Source organism: Diadema setosum, chromosome 20 (genome assembly GCF_964275005.1).
Source record: "Diadema setosum chromosome 20, eeDiaSeto1, whole genome shotgun sequence".
Lineage (NCBI taxonomy): Eukaryota > Metazoa > Echinodermata > Echinoidea > Diadematoida > Diadematidae > Diadema > Diadema setosum.
In genome coordinates, this window is record NC_092704.1 from 2,151,059 (window position 1) to 2,172,644 (window position 21,586).

Below are 21,586 nucleotides of genomic sequence, written 5' to 3' on the forward strand. Positions count from 1 at the left end.
AAGTTGGCAGACTTAAAAACGATGAACGCGCGCTGCGCACAACTGACGATTAAACACCTTAAAATTGAGTGAAAGCAGCGAACAGCAGCAAACTATATGTCGATGCATATCCACACATCACTGCGATTAGTCGAAAAGAAACAATCCTTCTGGTAATAATGTTAAACTTTGACAGTTTCATGTTAGGAGGACGATGTTCGACCATCGTACACACTTAGACGTAACGTCTTACAGATTGCTGAACAGTGCAATTCAGTGGGGAAGTGTTCAAGTTCGAAGGTTAGGCCGCTATTGAATGTGAATTCCTCAGTTCAGCGCTCACCTTAAAGGTCCTATATTTAGTGTTTACCTTTGGGAGCAATGATTCTAAAAAAGTTCAAGATATCACTGTTGATGCATGTGTGTAGATCACTTGTATCACAGAACATCATAACATAGAGATATTCGTTAAGCCTAAAATATAAGGAAATTTCACTCGATTTTTCTCATTAAACCGTAACTACAGACAAAGCAGACACAATACATGTAGACTGACAATATACCCAAGCTATCATGTGTAGGACCTACTATGTAGTTCACGTACACACTCAAAATGATATACATACCTATCTTCACACACACACACACACACACACACACACACAGACGTATTATGTGAGATTTGTGAAAGGAAATAGAAATCGGTGTCTCCGCCGGGAATCGAACCCGGGTTTTGGCATGGGACGTTAACGCCTTAAACCGCTCGGCCACGGAGACGTCATAGCGGTTTAGGCAGACCCAAGCTCAATTACCCGACTGACCAACCTTTCAACCCTTTATGCGCATGTTCCTTTTTGACTTTTGAATAACAACCAGCCGCGTGCTCCAGCTGGATCTTCTAATGAGATTCACGTATTGGTACATAATCATACATTTATATATATATATATATATATATATATATATATATATATATATATATAAACATGTTGAAAATTCACGTATGGCTCAAATATAACAAAGAATCGAGAACTAGAAATGCATTATTTTGCCAATAAAGAATGAGTTTATTATACTCGAATTTTCGGTGGCCTTCACCTTCTTCAGGAGTCTTGACGGAGAATGACGGTTATTCGTGTTTTTGGTACCGTCATTCTCCGTCGAGACTCCTGAAGAAGGTGGAGGCCATCGAAAATTCGAGTATAATAAACTCATTCTTTATTGGCAAAATAATGCATTACTAGTTCTTGATTCTTCGTTATATATATAATATAATTTATATATGCATTAATGTATATATGTGTAACAGCTAGTAATGATCGAGGCACATTATATAACATCACATACACCACTGCTCTCATGTATTGTGTTGTACTTCTACAATGCACTACCAAGTACATGTGCATTATGTATTCCCTTTTAGTGTACTGTTACTATACAGGGTTTTGTGTATACAATGTCTCACCCTTCCCTATTCACAGGGAAGGACAGAACGTTTTATAGGTCTTTGTTAGATGTAATCCTTACCCTTCCCTATTCAGTAGAAGGCAAGGCAGGAAGTACAATGAAACAAAATTGTGAGGCATGACTCAGATGGTCAGCCTTGGCTTTGACCGTGAGAAACATTCTCATTCTTAGCCTTGCTGCAATGAGGAGAAGTTGGTAGTGGACAAGCCTGCCGGTGACTTCTTCGTTACACAACTTGTCATACGACTTGGTAGGAGTCTGGCGCATCTTGTTACTTGTTATGGTACCATGCTTACCTTCTAGGGGTAAGTATTTTCTGCTTATGTACAAAATAGTGTGTATAAGTTAGAGTGATTCAACAGGCTAGTGTAATGGACTACGCTGGTGTTTGGCGATATTTTGTCCAGGTAAGATGTCATTCATAAATATGTTCTATTCAGTTCTATACCAGTAAGTGAACGAGTTACCATTATATCTTCGTGGATGGCTCTACATGTACAATTGATTAGATGTATATTCCTGACAATAATGTGCTTATTAACAGTTAATTCTTTTAATAGTTTATCTCATACAGTCAGACAGATAAATTATGTTTCCAATGATATTTCATCTTCCACAGAGCTCATGACCACGCATCAATTCATTTCCTCTTTGTTGAGGCCAGTACATGCCCTCATAATATGGTTAATGTTTATTTAAGCTCAGTCAATTTTATATTAAAGATTGTATAGCCTTATCTGTTACCAGTACTGCGGTATATTAAAGGAATAGTTTTAATGTAGTGTTGGTTTTGTAGTGCATGTGCAGGGAGTGTCTTGCAGTGATGTATCTGTATGATTTTAAACTATACTATACTTTACTATATACTATACTATTCTATTCTATGTTATTTTATTTCTATTTCTACTAGATGATCTGTTCTATTTAATTCTGAGCTCGTATGTTTCTCCTTTCGCAAATTCTGTCAGTGTGATACATACAAATCACTCTGGCGTGTTTGGTATATATGTTGATATAAATAATTGGTATGTTCATATTAGACTAGCATTCGGTCTTCACGTGTATATAAATCTATGTTATGATACGGATTGGTTACATGATTTGTACATACTTTGATACCTTTTGTGCAGCTTAACTTTAGTATATTTGTTGTGTTTTCTGAAGGGATTGATGGTTTACCCTTGAAGCAGATGTGCAACGCACTGCTTGTAATGAGCACCATGATTATTTATCAAGGATATAATAAGAAAATATATTTGCTGGGCAACAATGCATCTATGTAGTGACGGTATGTCTGAGCTACTTGCTCTATACTTACATTCAGTGTTGTATTGCTTGTACAAGTGTAGGTTGACAAATTGTATAATGATTATTGTATTTGATAATTCATGGAATGTGTGTTTTTCTGTCTGTTTGTATTTCAGGGTTTTGGTTATAATTGTTCTGGATTTGCTTTTGGGAATAAAGATACAAATGCATGTTGGCAATCAAACATTTTTTTGTGCGTTTTTTACGTGCAATTTGTCACGTTACATTTTATGGCGTAGTCGGCAGGATTGCTACAATATGCATTGAAGCCCCTTTGTGGTGGTGAGGATGTCTTCCTGGTCCACATTGATGGCATGGCTGATAAGTGACTTGGCTGACGAGAGACGAACACCGTCTTGGACTCCTGACGAGAGAGGGCGCACACGGGACGGCGATCTGACTGCACATGACTGGGCGAGAGTGGTATCATCGTTCACCAGATGCTTGACCATTGACGGGCACGGCTCTCTGAGGGACGACAGTTAAACCGAGAGATATTTACGCAATGCAGTGCTTAAATGTCTATTCAACGTATTCCTGAGCCCATCTCATGTATTTGTAAATCTCTGTCTTGTATAAGGACGCTTGTGTTTGTTTGCAAAGATTTTCTTTATTCCTTAAATGCATTAGACAGGTAGTCATGACGAATACTGAGCTTGATGTTTTGAAACAGGAGATCGAGTCCCTGAAGGCGGCCTTGGAGGAAGCCAAGCGTGGCAAGAGTGACCGAGTGGCAGAGCCAGCAGCCGAAACCAGCAAGCCAGAAGTGAAACCTGTGTATGTAGCTCCAGGGAGGCGCTTAGATGTCTTTGCCGGCAAACCAAGCAGTCCTTCTGACCCAACTTTGCACGATTGGGTGGCGAGTATCAGGGCTCAGCTTGACCTCCGAGACTTGACTGGACGCGCAGCAGCGGCATTCGTTCGAGAATACCTTGTTGGCGATGCGCGGAGAGAGGTAAGCGGAAGAGGGGCAAGTGTGAGTGGTGATCATTAAAAAATCTTTGCACTTTTAATAAAGGTGTTCGGTGATGGTAACTCCCTACCTAAACTACAGCAGAGGTTCTACTCGTACACACAAGGTGCAACACAGGATCTGCTGAGCTGCTCTGTACAACTGGTCGAGCTTTACGAAAGGATGATGGAGATGGACCGTTCGCTGGAAGGTAGCCACAACTCTTCCCTTAAGACCAGGTTTGCCGAGGCTGTTAGGGACGATGCCTTCAAGCGGGAGTTAAGGCGGCTGAACACGGAGACACCAAGCTTCTCATTCTTTTATCTGAGGGATCGTGCTATCGACTGGATTGGACCATCACTACCCAAGCCTAAGAATGCAGCGGTCCGTAGCATTGCCTCAGACTAGTCTTTGCTTGAAATTGTGAAAAGACAGCAGACCAGATGGAGCACCAACAGAAACAAATAGACCAGCTGCACTCTTTCCTTTGGACAAAGAAGCCATCACCACCAAGTGAACCAAGGAGGTGGTAGAATTGTGGGAAAGAGGAACACTTCCGCCGCAATTGTCCGAGAAATAAACAAGATGGCCCAGGTCAGCAGCAGAGTCAAGAGAGGATGGCATCACTGATGGAATCCGTACCAAAGCGCAAAGATTTAAACTAAAACATCACACTGTCAAGAGCCTGGCGGTGGGAGAGTCTTTCAACGGCTCACGTCTCATAGAGTAAGCAGTAGGTGAGTGTCCTGAGGTCACCCTCCATCTTGGCAGTGCCAAAGATGTTCGATGTCTGCTTGACACGGGGGCACAGGTGTCCACCCTGACAGAAAGTTTCTTCAGGTAACATTTGAGTCACGAAACGGTCATTGACGTGTCACGATTCATCAGCATCAAAGGTGCGCAAGGTGTAGACATTCCCTACTGGGGATACGTTAAATCGACTGTTTGCGCTCTTGGAAGGACTTTCAATAATATGGGATTTTTCATTGTGACAGACCCTCCTGACAGCTCTGTTGGAAGAAAAAATAGGATTGTGTCTGGAGTAATTGGGTCAGATATCTTGCGAGATATAAAGAAGGCTCTGCAATGAAGCTGAAGTCAAAGGGGATTTCATTGAGGTACTGCACGAATGGAAGAGCCATGCTTGGGCTAGTGTGTTGGCACTCTACGAGGAGATCCTCATTGATCCCAAAGAAAAAAAAAACTAGTAGGAAAGGCCCGGTCAGCAGGGGATGGACCCATCCTCTTACAAAAACGGTGCACCCAATTGGTGGAAGCCAGCATCAGGACAGTGAGAAGGGATGCAGTCAAAACCGTGCTAATCGAAGAAGCAAGTGGAGATCACCTTCCCCCTGGTTTGCGAGTTACCCCCTCCTTATATCATGTGTCCCGGTTAGGCTTAGTGACCTCGAATGTCACAAATTTCTCGACCGTGACATATACCTGAAACCAAGAACCCCCAGGGATGCCAAGTTCAAAAAAAAAAAATATGAGTGAGATTTTCATGACTCGGCATCTCGGCACACGAATGTGCTCGCGAGCGAGGGTGTGGGAGGGGTTTTTCCCCCTGTGGCCTCCCATGGTAGGGAGCTTTTTCAATTTTTAGCTCTTAATGGTGCTATCAGGTACATACTTAAATGACTATTTTTTACTTAATTTGAAAGGCAAAAGGGAAATGAAGAGTTTGTTCGTAAAAAACCGATAAGTCCATTTTTGAAGATTTTGAAGTACCGTACGGTCACTGTCAAAAAAATCTTGAGGGCGCTGTCATGAGCTGACGCCGCTATCGCTCCGTGAGGGATTTTGGTCTTTTTTCACCCTTTTCCATCCATTTGTTTCACGATTTCAGTTTGCTGCACTGAATTAACAGTATTTGTCAGACTTTGTGTGTAAACTGTGCCACATTTGATGTACATTATCTCATGTTCGAAAGTTGTCTTCTTATATTATGCGTATACATCTGTACTTGTATGTTCGGAAAAGTATAATATGCGTATGTGTATGCCCTTTATGTGTACAGCACATTATGTCCTGTATGCGTGGGCGTGAATGTGTTTGAGCGTGTATAATGTGTATGTGTGCCTGTGGGCATGAATTACTGTGTGCCTGTTTGTACGTATGTATGTACCAGATCGAACACATGCATACTTGCATTATTATAGATGAGTGGGTGCGAGTACAAGTTCATATAAATTGAAATACTCACGGTAGGTGTGGTTCTGTTTGGTTGTATTATTATTACCGCAACACGAAATGAATGGATTTAATCACGGAATTTACTATGTCCCTTTATGTGTTTGTATTTTTTTTCTCCTTAGGAGTGATTGCAAGTGATTTCAAGCTTCTGATGCAATGTAACATGTGCAATTTGAAGTTAACATATTGAAGATGAATCTGATATATATTTTTTGAAGATACTGTGAAGTTTTTACAGCTTTGTTTATAGACTCAACAAACTGGATTTTTTTTTTTACCGCTCTCATGTACTTCTGTATTATATATTCACCTCCGAAAGTCATTTACCCTTTATTTGTGTGCGTTTGTGTGTGTAAGTGTATATGTGTGAATGTATGTGTCTGTGTGTATGTGTGTGTGTACGTGTGTATATGTGTGTGAGCGTGGTTGCGTGTGTGTGTGTGTGCATCTTCGTGTTTCACTTGTCACTTGATTAGTTTATGCCATAATTCAAAGCACACGGTATACAGAATAACAGGAGCGCTAATATTTATCACTTGGTTCAGGTTATATTTTAGTACACCATGTAATAGCAACCCATGTACCCGATACTCATAAGTGATGCAATAATTCTTATACTTTTGATATGGTCAATGATAAATAAGTGTTTGATATTTTTGTTTATGTTGATTGTTGCCGTTTAAGTATGTATTCTTACAGCGTGAAGTAAACTTATTATTTCCTCACAGTTTTATCTATGAATATACTATGTACGAGTGTATATGATCATTATGTATTGTTATCATGCAATAATGACTTTTTATATTTCATCATGTATACAGTTGTACTACTCCGCAATTCAGCCATTTGGCTGCCATGGCAGTATATGAATAAACCTGATTGAAAATGCGAAATGAAAAAAAAAACGTACAAAATAATACCTTTTAAATGATATATTGGTCACTACATATACAGGTACATTTCTGAACTTATGGTCAAAAGAAGGAACAATTTTTTTATTATTCTCTTTATTTTTCTTGACCTTAAATCGCAAATATCTCCATTTGGAAATATGGACTTATCGTTTTTTTGCGAACGAACTCTTCAAATATACCTTTGATTGCAACTATGACTCTAATCTTTTGAGCTACGCTCATTATTATAGGCCCAAGTTGCAGACTTCGCCCGATGCGTGAGAAAAATGGGTGCCATGCGTGAGATCGTGAGATGGCCCCTAAATGCTGGAGTCTCTCGCAGAATGCGTGAGACTTGGTAGCTCTAAACCCCACTCGGAGAGATCCAAGAATTGCAAGACTGTGATGAGACTGTAGATAGAAGTATCCACCAGCATCTTGCAGAAGAATGCCACGTCAACCAGAGTGCTCCTCTGACAGCTGATGCTATCCTTGGTCGGATGGAGGTAGGTGATATCTCTCCAGAGGAACAAGCATCCCTCCACAAGTTAATAGAAGAGTATACAGATGTCTTCAACCAAGATGAGGATGATCTCGGCTTGTGTGATGATATCTCTCACAGAATGTACACCAAAGATGACATTCTAGTGAAGGTACCTCACAGAAGAATACCACCCCACCATTGGCAGGAGGTCCAAGATAACCTCAAACAGTTCATAGACAAGGGAGTCATTAGGGAGTCATCGACCCCATACGCTGCACCAGTCGTCCTTGTTCGAAAGAAAGACGAGAAACTACGCCTGTGTGTAGACTACCGTGCTCTCAATGAAAAGACCCACAAGGACGCATATCCCTTGTCACGAATTGAGGAAGCCCTGGAAGCACTGCGAGGAGCCCGTTTCTTTTGCAGTCTCGACCTGGGGCACGGATTTCATCAGATCCCAGTTGCTGAGGGGGATATATTCCGAAGACTGCATTCCGGGTGGGTACTGGAGGCTTATACGAGTTTGTGCGCATGCCTTTTGGTCTGTGTAATGCCCCGGCCACGCTCATGCGCCTTATGGACAAGGGGTTTGTCGACCAGAACGTCCGGACTATCCTCACGTTCCGGGATGATATTTTGATATTTGGACGTGATTTGGGGGAAACACTGGAGAGGCTGGACATGGTGTTTGGTCGTCTCAGGTCCATGACATTTAAAGTCACCTGTTCAAGAAGAAATTGAAGTATCTGGGTCATATGGTTGAAGAAGGCGGAATATCTCGAGATCCAGATAAGGTACGGGCTATCAAGGTGTGGGAGACACCAAAGACGGAGACGGAGCTGAGGTCTTTCCTTGGACTTGCTGGATACTACCGCCGGTGCGTCCCCCATTTCGCTTCCATTGCAGCACCTCTCCACGGCCTACTGAATGGACCTCCATCCAAGAAAAAGGGAAGAAAACAGAAACGAACAGCTGAAGCAGACCAGAAAAGGTTGACTGTCGAGCAAGCATGGGATGACAATTGCACGAAGGCGTTGGAGGATCTGAAGGAACACTTTACCTCCACACCTCTGCTTGGTCATCCTGATTTCACAAAACCGTTCATCTTGGAGACGGATGCAAGTTTCCAAGGCCTTGGAGCATTTCTGTATCAGAAGCAGGAAGAAAAATTAGTGGTCATTGGATATGCCAGTAGAGGGTTGCGCCCACACGAGCGGAACATGGAAAACTACAATAGTAGTTTCAGTATCACTGAGAAGTTCCGCGACATTCTACTGGGGGCCGAGTTTTCCGTCTTTACGGATAATAACCCTGTGAGTTATCTGCAGACGGCAGCAAGGTTCGGTGCTACAGAGATGAGGTGGCAGGCAGAACTGGCACAGTTCAACTTCCGTGTTCAGTACCGTTCTGGTAAACGGAATGCCAATGCAGATGCATTAAGCAGAAAGCTGAACATGGAATTGAACAGAGCAGACTCGAGGGCATTGAAGTGCAGTACAGTGATGCCACTACTGAAAAACTTACCACACTCCCTCCAGCTTTGCGACTTAGCATGGAAGAAGTGGTTAGTACCATGGACGGTACGCCACCTGCAGGAGCATCGATGTCTCCTCTCCCTGCACTTTCTAAGGAAAACTTAGCCAAGATGCAAGAAGGTGAACCTATCGTAGGAAAGGTGTGGAGCTACAAGCTTTCTGGTGAGGCACCCCGCATGCAGGCTTTACTTAGGGAAAGCAAGCCAATGCGAAACTTGCTCCGCCAGTGGGATCGGCTTGTTCTTGTCGATGGAGTCTTGCACAGAAGAGTGAAAATAAGAGGACAACAATACCACCAACAACTGTTGGTACCAGAGGTTCTGCAGGGGAAGATTTTCCATTCTCTACATGATGATGTCGGGCATCAAGCTGCAGAGAAGACGAGACAGCTGGCGATCCAGCGATGCTACTGGCCTTGGATTGAAGCTGCCATACATACATGACAATTGTCAGCGGTGCATGCTTGCCAAGGCAGGAAAAAAGATCCGTCCCAAGATGGGATCACTCATTGCTAAGGAGCCACTTGAGGTCCTGGCGATGGATTTCACTGTACTTGAGTCCAGCTCCAGTGATTATGAAAATGTGTTAGTCCTCACAGATATCTTTATGAAGTACACGCAGGCCATCCCAACGAAGGACCAACGGGCCACTACTGTTGCCAAAGTTCTTGTACAAAGCTGGTTTGTGCTGTTCGGAGTCCAAAAACGCTTGCACAGTTATCAGGGTAGGAATTTCGAGAGCAGCATCGTGAAGGAGCTCTGCCATGGCAGCTCTATGGTGTGCAGAAGACACGGAACACACCGTATCACCCTGAGGGCAACGCCCAATGTGAGAGGTTTAACAGGACGATGCACGACCGCCTTCGCACCCTACCCCCAGAAAAAAAAGAAGAAATTGGCGGAGTATTTGCCCGAGTTGGTGTATGCCTACAATTGCACTCCACACTCTTCGACTGGATATTCCCTATACTACTTATTCTTCCGTAGGGAGCCTGTACTGCCTGTGGATCACCAGCTTGGGCTGATGGATTCAGCTCCCTCCAGTGAAGAGTGGACGTCTCTCCATCATAGCCGATTGCGGACCGCATTCGACACAGCACAGCGGATGACAGAGAAGGAAGCCCTCAGGCGTCAAGAGAGAGTTAACAGAGTGGCAAAGGAAAAAAGCCTTGCGATCGGAGCGAGGGTATTCACTCGGAACGGAGTTCTAGGGAGGAACAAAATACAAGATGTCTGGGTTGACGCACCTTACAAGGTGGGGGCAAGATCCTGTCCTGAAGGAAACGTGTATGTGATGGAGCCCCTTGATGGAAGTGGCAGTCAGAAAACAGTAGACCGTAGAGACTTGCTGGACACCCGTACCTTGTTGGAACATATCAATCCAGATCAGGCTGATGTAGTCCCTTCACCAGATGTCATCTCTGCCCATGAACAAGGTCAGCTTGAGGACGAGATACCTGGAGAAGTTATCTTCCATGTCAATCCCGCTAGCACAAACCCCACGGCACAGAACCCAACAATTACTTCCGAAAATGCAGGAGAGCAGGCCCTGCAAGACAACAAGCCAAGTAGGGGCAGCTTAGTGATGATCAAGATGCCTCTGCAAATGAATCTAGCACATCCACCCAAAATAACGAGGATGCTGTTCTACAGCTGAGAAGATCGAGGAGACTCCAAAAGAGACCTCCGTCCCCCTCCTTCCTCTCAAACGAAATTGTTACTGACATCACGAGGTTGCATCTCCTGTTCATGCAGATGTTCGCAAATATCTCGTAATTTTCTAGTTGTTTATTTCCATCTTTCTCTCTCTCTCTCTCTCTCTGATTTCTGGCCATTGGCTTCTTCTCTTTTGATAGTATTTGTTCTATACTATTGATACTTTGAATTTACGCTTTGTTTATATGTTGGAGTGTCGGGACGACACTCATTTAAGCAGGGGCGGTTGTAACAGCTAGTAATGATCGAGGTAAACTGTATATATTTCTCCTCCTTCATTACATACTGTATAACACTATATTATGTATATTGTATACCACCACTTCATACTTCTACCACGTACTACGAAGTACATGTACAAGAATGATGCGACATGCTCTCTTTTGAAGTTGCTCGATCACCTGGCGTTGCCGCTCTGTGAGACCACTAGACCACACTGGCACGGCGTACTCCAACACTGGTCTCACAAAAGTGGCGTATACCGTAGCGAGGTCACAGACAGGGATACCGTGATGCTTCAGCGTGCGTAGGACATACAAACGGCTATTTGCTCTTTTCACCATGTACTCCACATGAGTATCCCACTTAAGGTCGGCCTGTACGAAGACTCCGAGGAGTTTGACTGTCTTGCTATTGCGCAGCGTCACATCGTCTAAACTGTTAATTAGTCACTCATTAATTTGTTTGTTTGTTTTATTCTCCTTTCCCATCTCAAGATCCGATTTGTATATTGTAACTTAATGTTCTGCCTTTTTTCTTTCTGTTTAACAATTACTCTACATTGTTCAGTGATTGTGTTATTGTAGTCATGTTAATTCTTGTAAATTGTGTGATTCTGTATAATTCTTCAATAAAACATTAAAAAAAAATCTTTCACAACTAACACAAACACCATAGGCAACCAGCAACCAAGTGGTGAAGAACCTTCCTCACTAATCTTTCTATTTATTTGTTCCTCCTTTACAAGAGAGCTGCTTGTGTGTATGTACTTCTCTGATTCTTTTTTCTATTTCATAGGCAAAATGCCCAGTCTCTTTTTAATTTTGCAATTTTCCCCCTTTTTATACTACAAGCTCTGCTTTTAGCGGTCCCTTACATCTCTAACAACTTTGTTTCGGAGTTTAACATAAAGATAATAACTGTATAACATTTATTTGTATCTCTGTAAACAATTACCTATGAATTTATTACATGTTATTCTGTTCATTACATTGTTGTACTGATTTCGTGACAATTTTACCCAAACATGTCATTGTATCCTCAATATTTTGGAGATGAACTCTAAGAACTTGAACTTGAAGCGACACAAGAAGTGCTTTAGATTGGGGTATGATGAGGATTATGGTTTGTGCGTGTACGTTTCAATTATATGATTTTTATAGCAAAGGAGCAACAATAAGCAGTTGGTTCATCTAAGTGACACATAAACATAAAGCCATACAAAATAATAGTTAAATGAAAATACATTCCTATATTTCATATCCATTCCACACAAACCTCCAAGCAACACAGAAAAGTTACATTGCATTGTCGTCGTCATCGTCGTTTTGTACCCCATATTCATGATATCATGGAGCTATACACATAACTATCATGACTATACCATGAAGCAGGGTGTTCTTTATACCGCCCTGCATGGAGCTACGTTGTGCAATTTGTAGGGCTTACCAAAAAGCTATACAATAGTCAACAAGTTATAGTTGCACCGAGCGGGATTTCCCCGTGCTCATAGTTTGTGTCACTCTGATGGGCTGCTTTACGTGTTTTGAATAGCGCGGTTTCAATATGAACATTTGCCCAAAGCACGCAATTTTCATTGTTATTGGTAACTGTTGATATCAACTTCCTCTTTGTACGGAGTCAGTATTCCTGCATAAATCAATTGCAAATCACCTTTGTACAGATACAAATTCAAAATCTACTCTCTACTCTCTCTAGTATAGATCGCTCGGATTGATGTCGATAGCACCGATGGGGAGAAATCTCATGATTATTTGTTTGGTTGCTGTATCACTTTTAAATCAACATAGTGGAAAATGCGTAACCACTCGAAGTCCGGACCGTACTTCATGCGACACCAAATGCACCTATTTACAGTCAACGCGAGAAGCAAATTGTGAAAACAGACAGCTGAGTGAGGTACCCATGGAGTGTAATGCTGCTTCCTACCTCTCGTTACATCACAATCAGATCGAGAGAATCGAACCCGGAACCTTTGAGGGCTTTTCTGACCTCCAGGTTCTCATCTTGTCCAACAATAGAATAGGACAGGTAAGTCATGGTCTAAATTATATCAGCAGTGTGTGGAGGTCTCAAATTAACTAGAGGCCTATATGCATGGGCGTAAATCCCGGGGGGGGGGGATGGGGGGGATATATCCCCCCCTGAAATGGAGGAGGGGGGGATGGCCTGTACAATCACCCCCCCCCCTGAATTTTGAAAAAAAAAATGGAGGAAGCAGAATTGTGATTGTATCAATTTTGGCATATTGCATGACGTTTGTACGCCGGCCTTCAGACAGGTAACAGAGCTGAATAGTATTCTATCTTGTAGGAAAATGTATACATAATTTTCTCAAGCGCTCGCTCGCTTCGCTCGCTCGCGAAGAAAGTAACATCGACATACACTGTAAGGTATGGCTCAGACGTGTACGTCAAATAGTATAGGCCTATATGTAAACATGCTATGACGCGAGTAACTGGGGACCATCTGCAAGATATGTACGAAAACAAACAAACAAACAAACAAACAAACAAACAAACAATAACAAAAACTATATTGCCATAATTGAACCCCCTCCATTTCCTGAATCATTCCTGAGAAACGACAGTGACTGGTGACTCAGTCAGGATACATCTATGAGCATACCCAGGGAAGATCACGGGCGTCGAATCTATCTCGGGGGGGGGGGGCAAAGGAGCATTTGCCCTGCCCCTACGGAAGTGTTTATGCAGACAAATCATTTATCCCCCAAGCAATTCCCGAGATGAGGACAAATCTCGAACTTTCTTAATGGAAAATTGTCCAAATATCAGATCGTTGTATTGCAATCATAAACATGCAAAAGCTCCGCTATAGATCCCTTTCGATAGACTTTGTACACTTTTGAGATTGACGTATATTTCCCTAATTTATCAAAGAGTGTGCGATGCAGCAGATCTTTCACTTAACAAAAGCACCCTCATATGCAGAGGCGTCGATGGAGGGGGGGGGGATGGTTCCCCCATAAAAGTGGGACAAACAAAAGCGAAAAATATAGCTACAAACGGCAGTGTTTGGAGTGTAAAATATCAAAATTTTAAAGCTCGCTCGCTCCGCTCGCTCGCATTTAATCGCTATGCCATTCTCCTGATGCTGCTGCCAGTGAATGGCAGCAGTTGCGCCCGGTGCGCCCCGGCCCCTTGATTTCTAAAGCGAAAAATATAGCTACAAACGGCAGTTTTTGGACTGTAAAATGTCAAAATTTTGAAGCTCGCTCGCATTTAATCGCTATGCCATTCTCCTGATGCTGCTGCCAGTGAATGGCAGCAGTTGCGCCCGGTGCGCCCCGGCCCCTTAATTTCCAAAGCGAAAAATATAGCTACAAACGGCAGTTTTGGGAGTGTAAAATATATGTCAAAATTTTGAAGCTCGCTCGCTCGCATTTAATCGTTATGCCAATGTCCTGATGTTGCTGCTAGTAATTGCCAGTAGTTTTCGCCCGGTGCGCCTCCTTAGTTTCCAAAGCGAAAAAATACAGCCACAAACGACAGTTCGGGGGACTGTAAAATGTCAAAATTTTCAAGCTCACTCGCTTCGCTCGCTCGCATTTAATCATTATGCCATTCTCCTGATGTTGCTGCCAGTAACTGCCGGCAATTTTCGCCCGATGCGCCCCCTTAATTTCCAAAGCGAAAAAATACAGCCACAAAGGACAGTTTTGGGGACTGTAGAATATCACAATTTTCAAGCTCACTCGCTTCGCTCGCTCTCATTTAATCGTTATGCCATTCTCCTGTTGTCACTGCCAGTAATTGCCGACAGTTGCGCCCGTTGTGTCCCCCCCCCCCTCATGATTTCCAAAGCGAAAAAATACAGCCACAAACGACAGTATGGGGACTGTAAAATGTCAAAATTTTCAAACTCGCTCGCTTTCATTTAAGCGTTATGCCATTCTCCTGATGTTGCATGCTGCCAGTAATTGCCAGCAGTTGTGCCCGGTGCGCCCCCCCCCCCTTAATTTCCAAAGCGAAAAATATAGCTACAAACGACAGTTTTGGGACTGTAAAAAGTCACAATTTTCAAGCTCACTCGCTTCGCTCGCTCGTATTCAATCGTTATGCCATTCCCCTGGTGTTGCTGCCAGTCGGCCAGTAGTTGCGCCCGGTGCGCCCCCCTTAATTTCCAAAGCGAAGAAATACAGCCAAAAGCGGCAGTTTTGGGACTGTAAAATGTCAAAATTTTCATTCTCCTGATGTCACTGCCAGTAATTGCCAGCAGTTAAAGGGTGCAAGGGTGGTATCGTCCAGATTCGCATTCAGCACAGTGATCGAAATAGGGTAGAATCATCAATAAAATTGTTCTCAATTGCGAAACATTAAAATTGAAATACGTGGAAATTTCCGGTTTTGGCGGCCATTTTGAAATCGGAATAGGATAGAACCATCAATTGTTCTCAATTTTGAACAATTGAGAATGAAATACGTGAGAATTTCCGGTTTGGGCGGCCATTTTGGCGGCCATCTTGAATATCTCAAAATCCTCAAGGATGCAGGAGATGCATCATCCAGATTCGGATTCAGCACCCTCCAGACAGGGTAAAACCATCAATTGTTTTTCAATTTCTTACCATTTAGAAGGAAATTCCATAGTATTTTAAAGCTCGCTCGCTCCGCTCGCTCGCATTTAATCGCTATGCCATTCTCCTGATGCTGCTGCCAGTGAATGGCAGCAGTTGCGCCCGGTGCGCCCCGGCCCCTTAATTTCCAAAGCGAAAAATATAGCTACAAACGGCAGTTTTGGGACTGTAAAATGTCAAAATTTTGAAGCTCGTTCGCTTCGCTCGCTCGCATTTAATCGTTATGCCATTCTCCTGATGTTGCTGCTAGTAATTGCCAGTAGTTTTCGCCCGGTGCTCCTCCTCAGTTTCCAAAGCGAAAAAATACAGCCACAAACGACAGTTCGGGGGACTGTAAAATGTCAAAATTTTCAAGCTCACTCTCTTCGCTCGCTCGCATTTAATCATTATGCCATTCTCCTGATGTTGCTGCCAGTAACTGCCGGCAATTTTCGCCCGGTGCGCCCCCCTTAATTTCCAAAGCGAAAAAATACAGCCACAAAGGACAGTTTTTGGGACTGTAAAATATCACAATTTTCAAGCTCACTCGCTTCGCTCGCTCGCATTTAATCGTTATGCAGACTTTATGCCATTCTCCTGATGTTACTGCCAGTAATTGCCGACAGTTGCGCCCGGTGTGTCCCCCCCCCCCCATGATTTCCAAAGCGAAAAAATACAGCCACAAACGACAGTATGGGGACTGTAAAATGTCAAAATTTTCAAACTCGCTCGCTTTCATTTAATCGTTATGCCATTCTCCTGATGTTGCATGCTGCCAGTAATTGCCAGCAGTTGTGCCCGGTGCGCCCCCCCCCCCTTAATTTCCAAAGCGAATTTAATATAGCTACCAACGACAGTTTTGGGACTGTAAAAAGTCAAAATTTTCAAGCTCACTCGCTTCGCTCGCTCGTATTCAATCGTTATGTCATTCCCCTGATGTTGCTGCCAGTAACTGCCAGTAGTTGCGCCCGGTGCGCCCCCCTTAATTTCCAAAGCGAAGAAATACAGCCAAAAGCGGCAGTTTTTGGACTGAAAAATGTCAACATTTTCAAGCTCACTCGCTTCGCTCGCTCGCATTTAATCGCTAAACCATTCTCCTGATGTTGCTGCCAGCTAGTGATTGACAACAGTTGCGCCCGGTGCGGCCCCCCTTGATTTCCAATTAAGCGAAGAAGTATAGCTACAAACGGCAGTTTTTAGCATGTAAAAGCATTAGGGCCTATAAGTCAAACTTTTCAAGCTCGCTCGCTCCGCTCGCTCGCATTTAATCGCTATGCCATTCTCCTGATGTTGCTGCCAGTGATTGACAGCAGTTGCGCACGGTGTGCCTCCCCCCTTAATTTCCAAAGCGAAGAATATAGCTACAAACGGCAGTTTTTGGACTGTAAAATGTCAAAATTTTCAATGTAAAAAGATTTCACCGTGGGAGGGAGAAACCCCCCTACCATACCCCCCCCCCCCCTCGCTTGCTTCGCTCCCTCACGATCTCATAACCGCTTCCCCAGTCCTGTCTACGCCGGTGATAGGCCCCACTATTTTAGTAGGCCTTCGCAGTGATGTCGCACAGGCGGAGCAAGAGCTGAAATACCACGATTTAGTCATTCAATAATATATTGTGAATATTTCATTTTCTATCAGTTTTTTAAAGAAAAAACAAACAAAAATTTCACCAAAAGTGTGCACCAGATCGCTGAATTTCAGGTCTGAAAATGCAAAATCTTCCTCGTGTGGGAGAGGGACACCCCCCCATACACACCCTCCCCCGTTAACCCGGTCGCTCCGCTCTCTCTCACAGATATTTCAGAAACAAAAAATGTCTTCATACTTTTAAGGTCTGATTTTCCTCCGCAAGTCATCTGACAAGCAAAAAAAAAAAGCAACAACAAGAACAAAAAGTCTTCATATTTTTGCTGCCACTTTCCTCTCACTTTATATTTCATGCAAAAGAGTGGGACATCCGATCCCTGTAAAGTGTGCGTGTGTGGGGGGGGGGGGGGCACCAATCTCCCCCCCCCCCCCCAAGGCTGCGCCGGTCCGGTTATGGGCTTGTAATCGTGGTGATGGTGACCATCCCCCCCCCCCCCACTCCTCAGTACGGATTTACGCCGTTGCCTATATGTTCAAATTATCATTTGAAAAATATAGCATTCCCATAAAACTGGAACCATGAATGCAATTTCTATAACCAATGTCTCGCATCTGCGGCAAACAGCATCTGAACAAGTTTCAGAGCTAACCCCTCGCTTACAACATCTGCTAACCATCATTTTAGAATAACACTTTTAACAATGTAAAGGGAAACATTATCACTCCACATTCAAGTTGATTTTGATTTAAACGGCTTTATAGTTGAAAATGCTTCACCAAAATCAGCTAAAAAGAGAAAAAGTTATTGCAAGTAAACAGTGACATTGGTCCAAAAAAAAAAAAAAGATGATGCCCTTCCCTACTATTCTCCCTGTCGTCTGTGCATTTAAGCAAAATTATCATTTGCCAACTATGCAACAATGATTTTGTTTTTATTTTGAATTCTGTGGAAAGAATTGTAATATCAATCGGAATGGCAGAATTACCACTAAGTTCACAATTAAAATGAGAAAGAATACATGATACATGTACAACATTCAGAAAAATGTTCACATGTTTTTGCTGACAGTGGTATTGGCCATAATACCATGAATACTATGCAATTAAACGAAGTAATGGTCATGGTAAGCCTGACGATGCTCCTCAATTGGTTTGTAGACAAATGTGTTATTTTTACGACATCACCATGATTTCACATGAAGGTAATGCAACATTAAGATCAGACTCATGTTGAGGTCAATTTGACATAATGCGAAATTAAGAAAGATGCAGGATTTTAAACAGTTTAACATGCATAGGTGAACAGGTGCTCATGCATCACGATTCCGATCACATATCCATATCTTAGACAAGGCGATCATATATTATTCGTCCTTCCAGTGGTTTGTAAATAAACTTTTAGATAAATCTAATTCAGACGGGTAAACTTTAGTAGCAATAACCGTTTCCCCTGAAAAAAAAAAAAGATATTTGAGAAACTACAATAATTTTAAACCAAGGTTTCAGTAATTCTGTGTTTGTTCTTTCACTTAATTATAAAAGTTAGATTTTTTTTTTTTTGTTGTTGTCAAAATAAGAGGTGCCTAATTTTTAGAAATCAGAAAATTAGATGTTCAAAACATGCAAATAAAGGACTGGTATAACTGAATGAAATATGAGTAGCGGAAGTTGATTACTTTTAAAGAGATTACAAATGCCCCAACATTCAGTGATACCTCTGTTACAGAAAAATAGGTTATGACTCACATTACATCATGACAATATTATAAGTAAAGCAATGACCATATCTTCAATAAAACAAATTCTAATATTATCAATAAAGAGACTCTAATTGTCATAATATAAGAATTATACGAGCAATCGTTCTTGTTGTCTTTTCCTTGTCATACAACACGTAGCAACTTTTAGTATCTTTGCTCGGTCTGCGCTTACTGATATTTGAGCAAATTTCCATTTTTTTTTTCGAGATTTGTCTTCGGTAGATTTGTGAGGAAGCAACTCTATTTGTCTGCTAGTGTGATATTCCGATCAACAAGTTGAAAATAGTACTTAATCCTGCGCTGAGAAATAAAACGCAGTCGTTTTTACAATCTATTTTAGACAAATGTTCGATTCTAAGGGACAATATATTTACTTAGAATGTATCTCGTTATATTTCATTCAGATATTTTAAGAGGGGGTCATTAAGATTGATCACAATGAATGTGTGATTTATAACCTTGATATAATGTTTGGGCAAAAATCATACTAGATTTTTCCTCAATTGAAAAAAAAAATCTTAATGAGTATAAATCTCACAAAATTTCAAATTAAACACTTGTAATTCATTTTCTTTTCTAACTTCTCTAGAAGTTTTCAGTTAAACACTGTTTACCAATCAATATCAATACATTTTGACTAGATCAGAAAGAAGGAATGCAAACAAGGAAGTGTGTATAGTGGTCATGCAACAAATGACTATACAAGGGTCTCGATCAATATCTGATGATGCTTATTTAGTTGTTGATGATAGTTCATCATGAGTACAGTGTGTGGATCAACTATACAGGGTGGCCCAGAAAGAACAGAACACCTAAGATCTTTGATCTTAGCAATATTGTTGCAAATATGTTATCATTTTGCATTAATATTGGAAAGGCCATTCATCTTCCAATAAAATGACACCAACTGATTTAATTTTGGTTGATGCGTTATGATTTTAGGAACATTTTTGTCAACCCTTGCAAAATGTGATAAGTGTGCATTCTAAGAGATACCGAAACCAGCGAGAATTCGGGATGCGAAGAACCAATAGCGAACAATGTGTGGAATGTAGGACGGACGGTGTGATTTTCATTGTCCGTTATCATTGTGAATAATGTGAATATCATTGTGAATGCTACTGGTTCTATGTCAAGCCGAATTCACGCTGTTTCCGTATCTCTGAGAGTACAAAATGATCACATTTTGAAAATTGATAGGGTGGACAAAATATTCCTAAAATCATAACGCATTAAAAAAATTATAGAACATGGTGTTATTTTATTGGAAAAAGAATGACCTTTCCAATGGTATGCATAATGACACATTTGCAACAGTATTGCTGAAATTAAAGATCTTAGGTGTTCCGTTCTTTCTGGGCCACCCTGTATAATACGAAAGAGGGTAAAGACTTTTCCAATCGTGATTTATATTCTACAGCTATTTCGGTAGTCATTGTCTGTGCCCCGACCGTCCTCTGTCCAGTTAGAGCAGACAAAAGATTTCAATCTTAGGGCTAGATCTTAAGTTTACAAAACATTGAATGTGGACAGAATCTGAACATTCTCAGTACGCCCAAATAATCGATGTTCATATTTTCTTTGCTATGATACAGGTTGAAGCCAACACCTTCACTGGCGCACCAAAGCTTCAGGTGATTTACCTTCAAAGTAACAATCTCGAGATATTCGATCGTCTCGCCCTGAATGGCACGAACAGTGATCTTGGAGTTATAAACTTAAGCCACAATAACATCAAAGACATTGAAACAGGCACCTTTCAGTTTGTGATCAAATTACGGCTTATTGTGCTCTACAACAATAGTTTGTCAAGTCTTAGGCCTGGTGTCTTCGACAATTTGAGGCAACTCACAAGTCTTCAACTCGGACGTAACAAACTGAAAACGTTAACCGGTGACCTTTTCAAAGACTTGACATCGTTAGCTTATTTTGACCTTTCCTCAAATTATATTGCTCATTTGCTGCCAGAGTTTTTCACACACTTGAGTCAGCTTCAAATGATCATCCTTTCTGACAACCAGTTGATCTCTGTTGGGGGAGTTCTCCTTCTCCCGCGGATCACGACTCTAGACATGCGCAATAACAACTTGACGAAAATTGATAATCTAAAAGAGGAAACACTGGATCGCCTGCAAGTATTCTTACTAGAAGGCAATCCTTGGAAATGTGACTGTCAACTAGAAACTCTCCGTCTTTGGTACTCCAGGCTTGACTGGCAAGGAGATCACAGAGCATACATCGATAGTCCCACATGTTATGAACCACCTTCCCTCGCCAAACAGCCAATAAATGGAATGTATGAGGGATTTTGCCCAAATTTCAACTTTAGCTTTACCACTGACTCATCAAAGAGTACAAAAGGATCATTTCATGAAACCAACAATACCCCATCTCCAGACACAAGCAAACCAAAGTCTCCTGGTAAAAGTTACCTAAAAGCACTTGTTCCAGTTATTTTGATTCTTCTAGCATTGACCATAGTGTCTATATCAAGTGTATTAAAACTCAAATGCAAGTGTGACTGTAATCATAACACCACGGACAATCGCTTTAGGCACATCGAAAGCATTCCAGTGAGAATATTGTTAAGCGGAAATAGGTCAGTTGAAGGACCAGTATCTGAAATCAACATTCGTCAGAGAGTGAGTGAACGTACTTCATAGCCAATACTCATCTGAAGGAATGGAAGGATCAGATGGTGAAGTTGCGAAGCCTGAGAACGAGCAAGGAACCAATGAGACTATCAACACCAAATAAAATAGACAGAGTCGAGGGTACAGCAGTTACGGCTGGGAAAACGCAAATATTATATCAGAAGAGAGAAAGAGGTTCCAAAATTGTCTATGTTATTAAAACATCTCATCCTCTTTCGCAAAAGGCTTAAAGTGTATCTT

General features: G+C 41.9%; 1 protein-coding gene, 1 non-coding gene and 1 pseudogene across 2 annotated transcripts; 2 read left to right on the forward strand and 1 right to left on the reverse strand.

The window, feature by feature from the left end:
• Positions 1–684: 684 nt before the first annotated feature.
• Positions 685–756, reverse strand: Trnag-ccc (transfer RNA glycine (anticodon CCC)). Its single transcript has one exon. It is a non-coding gene; the product is annotated as a tRNA-Gly (tRNA).
• Positions 757–3,394: 2,638 nt separating this feature from the next.
• LOC140243991 (uncharacterized) lies at positions 3,395–4,371 on the forward strand (annotated as a pseudogene).
• Positions 4,372–12,500: 8,129 nt separating this feature from the next.
• Positions 12,501–21,355, forward strand: LOC140243992 (uncharacterized). Its single transcript, XM_072323651.1, has 3 exons — positions 12,501–12,800; positions 20,288–20,585; positions 20,661–21,355. The coding sequence occupies exons 1-3, from the start codon at positions 12,501–12,503 to the stop codon at positions 21,353–21,355; spliced, it is 1,293 nt and encodes a 430-aa protein (XP_072179752.1).
• The last annotated feature ends 231 nt before the right edge of the window (positions 21,356–21,586 follow it).

Bases quoted from the DNA above. Each gene is read 5' to 3' on its own strand.
- LOC140243992 (XM_072323651.1), top strand. From the start codon at position 12,501: ATGGGGAGAAATCTCATGATTATTTGTTTGGTTGCTGTATCACTTTTA. The intron at 12,801-20,287 runs GTAAGTCATGGT...GCTATGATACAG, and splicing joins CCAACAATAGAATAGGACAG to GTTGAAGCCAACACCTTCAC. The intron at 20,586-20,660 runs GTGACCTTTTCA...ATTTGCTGCCAG, and splicing joins CAAACTGAAAACGTTAACCG to AGTTTTTCACACACTTGAGT.